Raw genomic sequence first — 9,373 nt, forward strand, 5'->3', positions numbered from 1 at the left:
AAGGATAAGGTGGTCTTTTTACTCTTTAAAATTTACTAAAAGTGGAAAGAAAAAAATTTGTTGCACATAATAGAGAGCACCTATGGCAAATATTGCAGATAATTGTGGGCGGAGGGAGTATACTGCATGTTCATAATTTTTTTAGACGTGTTCATTTTTTACGTGTATTTTTTTAATACTAAATATTCATTTATTTAGTGTGTTCATATATTTTTATGAAATGTTCATTTTATTTGATATTGTCTAGCTCTTTTATGGTTGTACGATATATGTTCATTTCTAATATACTAATTGTTCATTTATTTTTGACGTGTTCACTTTTATTGCTAAATGTTCATTTTTTATTACTGAATATTTTTTTTACGTGTTCATTTTTTTTTACTAAATGTTCATTTTTAAGGTTGTGATCTAGCAAATTTATGATTATATGATAATCATGTTCATTTTTAATAAATGACCATTTTTTTTATAAAATTTTAATTTTTTAGTATTAAATGTTCATTTTTTTTTTCATATTCATATTTTTTAACTAAATGTTCATTTTATAGAGCATGGTATTGATTTGGGCGGATATGTTGTCTGGGTTGTTTGATTTGGGCCGCGCGTTTTGGGCCTTGTTGCAGCTAGAATTTGTATATACCCGAAAGATAAGGGCTTTTCTTCTTCCCCTAAATATACAGGCTTATTTGTAACATTTTGAAATAGAAAAATGAAACATTAAATGTATGAGAATGTGAAACAAATAGAATCAATGAATAAAGAGACGAGCAAATTACATTATTTTATCATACACCACTTACATTTCAACGGCTTGTCAAAAGACTCGAAACCAACATCTCAATCCTATTATCTAGTAACAAATGGGCATCCTGCTTCCAGTTTCATTCATCCTCTGCTATGAAGTTTGGAGCTTCACCTTGGCAGATGTACTCATCACAAACCGACAACGTCCCCCAACCCTTTCTTAGCCGCAGTATATCTTCAGTGAATGTAGATCCCGATGATCCAATGAACACACTAGACATCGCACATATTGTTTTATCCAGCATGGCTTCCACCTTCATAGTCCAAAAAATGCAAATGTTACATTGGTAGCAGAAATTGGTAAACTCACAGAATGCACTACCATATATATATATATATATATACACACACACACACACACACACACCCAATTGAAAGGGGAAAAGATCAAAGAATGGGTGGTAGCAGAAACAAGTTGACAGCACTCAAAATTTGCAGAACCTTAGTTGAGCAATGAGCACACACATTTCCCCCCTTACTCAGAACTTTGTTAATTTTCCACAAAAATGGTAGCAGATGAAAATAGGCAATTAGGCACAGCCAACCTGTAAAACCCCACAACTTGATAATGCCTATAAGCCCTTAAACACTGGTTTAATTACACGGGAAAAAAATAAACACACTTAACTAATGATACGGATATTAGCAGGTAAAAGAAACCAAATGGATTCCTTAATATAACAATCAGGTCAGAGCAAATAAACTCACCTGGGAATCATCCGCAAGACCATGTCTGTACAGCAAGGCATCCCATTTTTCAGCTGAATTCCGAGCTGGCCGCTGAACAAGAGGTACAGGCTTACCATCAATCACAACCAGAGATTGAAGCAATCCTGTTTCACTATCTGCCGCATCTGTGGAAAGATATATGACTGGTGTATTAGCCCTTGCTACCACCCGTGCAACACAGCTTGCAGCTTGAGGAATAGAAAAAAAACAGCTTGGATTCTTAGCATTGCTGAAAACCCAAGTAAACATAAGGTTAGAGGCTGAGTGATGCAGAATACTAGCTGTACATTATCAGAAATTGGATAGAACCAGACATACTAGACCCAAAAGTTCATATATGTTGCAATAGTAGATCAGATGCAGTAAAGACAATATAATCAAGTATATTGCATGCACAACCAAAGTGCCAAAGGCTAATGGCCATCAATGAGTGAGTTCTATATAGTAAATCAAATTTGAGTGCATTCAGACATAAAGATCCCTACAATCCCACAAGAGCTTTATTTCAGACACCTGTTGACCTTCAGCAATCATTTCTCAACACTTGCAGTGCTCTCTTAACCTTGATGACATGTAAGAAAATCAACTTGCTTTCAAGTGTTTAGAATTGAGTACATAACTTCAAAGGAAAATAAAAACAAAAATAGGTGGACAGTTATGGTGGTTGAAGCAGGAGGAATGGGTGCATTATTAGGGAGTGGTAGGAGCTATTATCTTAATTGAAGAAATAAATTTACCACTGCCTTGATCCTACCTCGAATACCACCATTTCCACTCTCTTTTCTGCTCATAATTATCTCTTAGTACACCCTTAATTCGTTACTATCTATCCAAGCATGCCATCAGAAGTTAAAATAAAATCCAACAAGCAGCAGCCACAGCTTTTGAAGGGTGTTACTTTTAGTGTTTATTCATGTTTACATGATTAAAAACAACATGAACAGATGACACTTCACAACACAAACCTCTATTACAACCAATTTTTGACTGTTATTGCTTACACGGACAAATTAAAAACAATTCATACAACAGACCAAGTTCAAGCAGTTGTTCTCTCTAAATCAAAGAAATGCAATATACTATTATAAAAACAATCTCCAGTCGTAAGTGAGCCAGTCATTCAGTCACTAATGAAACAAACCAAATCAGGAAAGTAAGAATCAAGCTAATAAAAGTATCCAAGTCGGGTATAACCTGGATTCTGGAACCAGAAAAGGGTACAGGAATTAGTTTGCTACTTAAATTTCAAAACTTCAAGTTCATAAGATTAAGTGTGTTACTTTTTTAAGGGATGATTGGCGATGGAAGGAGGGGGTAACGGGTACACTAATCCATATCCAACAAGATTTAGAGATAACACAATACATAACCACTTATCATCTAAGCATACTCTGATTAAAAATGAGGCATATAAATTCACGTCTGCCTTCTGCATATGATGAAAATAAAGTTAATAAGTAAAAGGTACAAAACATACCAAAACTTTAACCAGCCATGCCTCCGGAAATGAAGGGCAACAAAGTCCTTCCCTAAAAAGGTTTGGACAAAGCGCTGGGCAGTGATCATTATAAGTCGGCTGGGTTCAATCAAAGTTTTGCAATTATGGGCAATCGGACCTCCTGGCTGCATCACCCAGTCCTTTTCCACATCAGCAAAGAACACATCTCCAATTGCAATAACCCCTTCATCAGAAGAAAATTTGGCTTTGACATCTTCAACTGTTCTTTTCTTTGGTTTCTTTACGTCTTCCTCCCAAGGTGACTCGAGTTTGGGAACGGATAACCCCAGAGATTTCAATTTCTTCACATGCTCTTCATCAACATAACACTTTTGAGGCTGCGAGAAGTAGCAAATGAACCTATCAATACGTAATTCCTTCTTCTTCGCCTCCAAAAACTCTTCATACGTGACAACAGCCTTCTTACCAAGACACTTGTTTATATGCTCAATATCCAACACCCGATTAAACTCATAATCCACCTTATGACTCGGAACAACCAAAATTCGATCCAAAAGCGCTGCAAAAAACATATGCTTCTCCAGGCAAATCAAATGATTCGACATTTGCCCCGACAAACAAATAGCAAACAAGTACTTATCCGACCTCGGATTCCATTCAATGGTTTTCCTCTCGGAGAACTTTTGATCCACCTTCCCACAAATATTAACACCTCCCTCAACCATATCATCATTTCCGACACCCGATTCCGAAACATTCCCATTTTTGTGAGTTGACAACAACACCTTTTGAATTTCCTTATTCAACATAATCCCATCAAAAATTTTAGATTTCAGGTCCTCAAAAACAGACTTCTCAACAGGCATCTCACTCAAATTCAAATACCCAGAAGCATTATTATGATTACTAGAACTATAATTCAATCCAATCCCTAATGAAGTTCCCAATGTACTATTCAACAAAGAAATTAAACCTAATTGCTGCTCTTTCAAAAGATACAAAGCCCTTAATTCCGATTCCCTCATTCGATCAGAAGGAGATTTAATCAAATTAACATCCCAAACACTTGAATTATGAAAACCTAACGAAAAATATAGAAATACAACTAAAAAAAGAATTAAAATCACCAGAAGATACCTCTTCCTATTCATCTTAAAACGCCGTCGTACCGACGACACGAAACCAGTGTCTTCAACGTGAAAAGGGGAAAATGAGTGTGAATTAGAGGTGGGTTTGACGGCGTCGTTTTGAGGAATCAAATTCCGGCGATCCTCTTCCTCATCTTCTGAAGAAACACCTTCTCTCCCAAGCTCTTTCATCATTGATTTTAACAAATTCCCAACAAAAATTCAACGAAATTTCATAAATTTAGACATACCCAGTTGAAGAATTAGCTCAAGGAATCAAAAATTGTTTCTGGGTGTTCTGAATTTTGATTGAATACAATGTAAATTGGAAATTTGTAGGAAATTAGAAGATGGGTTTTGAACTATTGATTAAGATTGAAATTTCAGGTGGGAAGTTATATTTAGAGTGAAAGATCTGCTCGACAGATAGAGAAGAAAGAGAGAGAGAGGAGAGAGTGAGAGAGAGAGAGAGAGAGAGGTGGTTAAGCTTGATTTGGTTTGGTTGAGTGGAGAATTAAGAAAGAAGCATAATCGATTAATCATGTGAAATTCGTCGGTGGTAGAAGAAAAGGAAGAAGGTGACAGTTAATCTACACTTCACAACGATAGCCTACTTGGCCCATTCAACAAAATATTCACAAACCTTTGTACTCGTACCAATGTTCAGGAGTGTAAACTTATTGCTTATTCGTAATTTAGAAATAATCCGATTCGATCTGATCTGATTAATGATTATGTATTTGGATTATTGTAAATTATTTTTAATTTATAATATAAGTATTAATGAATTTCATATAATAAAAAATTAAATAATGCAAAATGATACTTTTTAAAATTTAGTTAGGTTACGAAATCATATCGTATTAGATTAGATCAGGTGAGCTAAACACCTAAACATATCTTTGGTATATGAATTTCGATCAAATGTCCGCTTTAAGTATTATAACTTCGGGGTATTGATTGTAATTGTTGGAACAAAGTTGTTTTAAGTGTGAATTTGTGAAAATGGTAAACTCCCACATTGGTGGGAAGTAAGAATGTTGCTTGGTTTATATAGGTATGTGTCTTCTAAAGGGGTGTGGCCCTTGGGCTACCCACATTTTGTGGAGAGGAAGGACTTACCTACCAAACCAATATAACTCACGCGCGTCAAACCGGGCTGGGTTGGGTTGGGTTTCTTAAACTGATTTAAATTTTTTGAACAAGGATTAATTCCTTGATTTTGTAACAGATTTACTAATTAATTTTTTTGGCTGTTACGTTTTAATTGTGTCCGTTTTGTTTTGACTGTTTTTACAACGGTTAATTAAGGTTTTGATTATGTCCGTTAATTGCGTGATTTTTGCTGTTCGAAAACCGTCCAGGTTCACTTTGCTAACCAATATAAATTGGTGATCTTCCTTCACGGTTTTACACACAACCACAACCAGAAAAACAATTTCAAAGAGTTTTACAGAAAAACATAAAAAACCCGCTTACAGTTTATTCTTCAGAAATTATTCAAGCAGTGTTCCTTATATTGGTGTTTAGTTGTCCGGTGGTTCTGTGCAAATCCATCGGTTTAATTTTCTTTTCCGAAAGACTGTTTTATCCTGGGGAGCATCCGGTTATTGTACGAGCTGCTTGCACACATTGAAGGCAGTACCGTGAATGTTCTAAAGACAGCGACATAGTCCGCGACTCAGTCTTATCCCGGTAACCTTGTTCTATTTTATTGTTTGCAGCAGTTCGGTTTATAACAGTAATAATAGGAATGGATAAATGAATACATGGTTTAGATTTTGTGAAATGATATTGATTATTTAAGATTGATTTAGATTTCAATTGTGAATTGTGAAAGATTAATTTGGATTTCAACGTGAAACTTGTGTTGAAACTTGAAACAAAGAAAATAAAAGGAAAAGAACCTATCACCAAAAAAAAAAGAAAAGGGGGTAACAGGAAAAGAAGATCAATGTTGATAGAATTAGATACAGTATACATGACCTCAAATCGACAAATTATGATCACGAAGAAATTGGCAATTTTTGTGTAACCTTGTGAGAATTGACATGCTATCCATATGCTTCTATGTCCAAAGTTGGATAGTTCATAACATCATATCATGTTAATGAACAATTAAGGCTTTGTTTGATTCAAAATTTGTTTCAACTTAATTTTTTTTTTTACTACTTTATTTTAAGTTATCATTGTAATCGAACTTATTTTGTCTAAATTTATTTTTAATATAGAGTATTAAATTTCTTTGCTAGTCCGACTTATTTTTGAACAAGTTTGGACATATTTTAAAATTTAACAAAACCAAACTTACCTTTGCTCCATTCTCTCAATACCAACCTTTAAATCTGCCCAAAATAAATCCAAATTTGTATTTTTTTTCTCCCGTAGCAAACCCAAATGACTTGTGATCACCTAAACAACCGGTCATTTTTTTTATTTCTTTTCATTTAATTATCTTTTTTAAATTTAAAAAAATAACCAAATAAAATAAAATATATATTTAAAAAAAAAAAAAAAAAAAACTCTTACTCACTGCCAGCCCCTTCTTCCCTATATCAACCCCTTTCCCCTGAAATTTTCTTTGTGGAGGCGGATGTTCCAAGTATGTACATCCGGATTTTTGATAAAAGGCAGAATGAACATATAGTTGTTTTGTAAAGAACTTATACCTGTTTTACAAAAAACATCCAGCTTTATGTTCTTTTTGTATATCTAAAGAACATCCATAATATTAATAAATAACATGATAATATTATGTAATGAACATTATACATATTCACCCACCATAATCTAAAAACAAAATTTAAAGAACATTTCACAGTAAACAATAAATATTATGTCACAAATAAAAATATATTACACTGACAATCAAATAACATGAGATAAAGAATATTATTTAACAGTGTGTTCTTTATAAAATAGTGTCATGTTCATTGTTATTAATAGCTTTATGCTTTTTTTTTTGGAAAATTTAACAAGAATAATCCAACCTTTGCTCGATTCTCCCAAATTAATCCAACCTTTCGATTATTTTTTAATAATCCAACCTTTGCTACCCATTTTCTCGTAGCAACCCCAACAGGTCACCCCACACATACAACCGGTTGTCAATCCACATGTCACTTCCTCATTGGTTAAATATTTTTATTTTTAACTTTAAAAATATTAATTTAATTTTAATCTTTTGATTCTAATAATAATTATATATATAAAAAAAAACCTACTTTCTTATATCTCCCTCCTGCTCCTTTCATGGCCACCATTAACAGACCCCATCCACCACCGTCACTTTTATAGCCACCACTAACACAGTCCACAACCGGCCTCACTTCCACCACCCAAGCATAAAAAAATCCCACCCCTTCCACAACACAGACAGCCTCCCAGCACCACACACGCCACCACAAACCTCAAAACACCACAACCAACATAACCCGACCCCCAACCACAACACACTTCACCCCCATCCACGACTCACCCCTAACCTACAATCATGACCCACCTCCAACCCTTGATCCCTAATCCATGACCCAACACCAAAGGCACCAGCCCACCACCTATACCACCTCACCAAATCCCATTCCGACCATTTACACGAACATTACAACCATAACCACGACCAACATCAAATCAATAACATCAACATTTCTAAATGAGGAAAGAGAAATTGTGGGGGTTTGGATTTCTTTGGTATTACAATTAATTATAGTTTTGAGATTTGGGGTGGATTCTATCCAAATAGGGTGGCGAGAGGGGTGGGTAGCAGTATCTTGTGGTGGTCGGAGGAGAATTGGAGAAGGGGTTGGTTGTGGTTGTGGGGTCGAGGGATGAAGAATATGGGTGATGGTTGTTGTACTTGAAGGTGGAAAGGTGTTAAAGAGGTAGGAGGAAGGAGGAGAGAGATAGGAAGCCATTGTTGATGGTTGGGTAGTGGGTTGGACTGCCATCCATTGATGTTAGTAAGGAGGAAAAAGGATGAGGGAATAGGAGAGGATGGCAGTAAGGAGGAAGAAGGTTGAGGGAATAGGAGGAAAAAAAAAGAAAAAAAAATATTTTAGCTGATATTTAGGTAATCGGTCACATAGGTTTGCTACAAGAAAATGGGTGGCAAAGGTTGGATTATTAAAAAATAATCGAAAGGTTGGATTAATTTGGGAGAATCGAGCAAATGTTGGATTATTCTTGTTAAATTTTCCTTTTATTTTATTTTTTTTTATTTTTTATCTCTTATTTTTTTTTATCACGTTCATTACATTTTAACAATATGTTCTTTTCACTTTAGATATATGTTCTTTACAATTCTATACCATGTTTTTTTCACTTTAACTAAATATTCTTTTCATTTTAACTAAATGTTCTTTACATTTCTATACAATGTTCTTGCCGCTTTTTTTTTTTAACAGAAGTACCATGCGCATGGTATATTCGCCTCCATCTTATTTCCCTTCCCCTGCTACCCCCTTTAATTTCAAGCTTGGGTTTCGGTAAGGTTTCGATCGGTGGGATTTTGGTTCGGCAAAGTGCGTTTTGGTGTGGCACAGTTAGAACATGCATTTTTTTTTCCAACAATTTTTGTTTTCCGCAAATTTTGATGTTATAGTTATTGAATTTGCTTCAATTTTTGTATGAATATTTTTGGTTCAATTTTTTATTTTGTTGGTGAAAATTGCATATGATATCCAAGAATCCAACAATTTGAGTTATAAAATTCTTAAGGAAGCATTGAAACCTAAGTTTCTGGGGTGGGTTTGCCGGTGTTTCTCGATGGTTTCCGATTGCAGGAAAGGGGGAGGCGATGGTGTCGCGGGCAGCGGGAATGGGGAAAGGGGATAGCTGGTCTGTCGTGGGAGGGGGAAAGGGAGAAGGGGTAAGGTCGCCAGCACCGGAAAAATGTGTTAGGCACAGGCCGCCTGCAGGGGAGAGGTGGCGGTGGGGAGGAGGGGCTGACAGTGGTGGGGAAAAGGTTTTATTTTTTGAATTATCAAAATTTTTAAAATGAAAATAGATAAACTATTTAAATTATCAAAAGTTTTTTTTTTTAAAAAAAAACTTAACCAATGATAAGATGACACGTGGATTGCAACCTGGTATAATAGGTCAACTTACCTGCTTGGTTTAATATGGGAGAAAAATTAGAAACTTAGGTTTATTTTGGGCAGATTTAAGGGTTGGTGCATTTTGTGAGAACAGAGCAATGGTTGGTTTGTTGTTGTTAAATATTCCTATTTTTTTTATTAGGTGTAATTTGATAATA

The 9,373-nt window shown here is 35.1% G+C and overlaps 1 protein-coding gene across 1 annotated transcript; it reads right to left on the reverse strand.

Moving 5' to 3' along the window:
• Positions 1-687: 687 nt before the first annotated feature.
• LOC110688013 lies at positions 688-4,726 on the reverse strand. Its single transcript, XM_021864678.1, has 3 exons — positions 3,011-4,726; positions 1,513-1,762; positions 688-1,058 (listed from the first exon to the last, which is right to left on the reverse strand). Exons 1-3 carry the CDS (start codon positions 4,312-4,314, stop codon positions 882-884), a joined length of 1,731 nt encoding a protein of 576 aa, XP_021720370.1. The 5' UTR covers positions 4,315-4,726; the 3' UTR covers positions 688-881.
• Positions 4,727-9,373: the final 4,647 nt, after the last annotated feature.

Source organism: Chenopodium quinoa, unplaced genomic scaffold (genome assembly GCF_001683475.1).
Source record: "Chenopodium quinoa cultivar QQ74 unplaced genomic scaffold, ASM168347v1, whole genome shotgun sequence".
In the NCBI taxonomy this organism is placed as follows: Eukaryota; Viridiplantae; Streptophyta; class Magnoliopsida; order Caryophyllales; family Amaranthaceae; genus Chenopodium; species Chenopodium quinoa.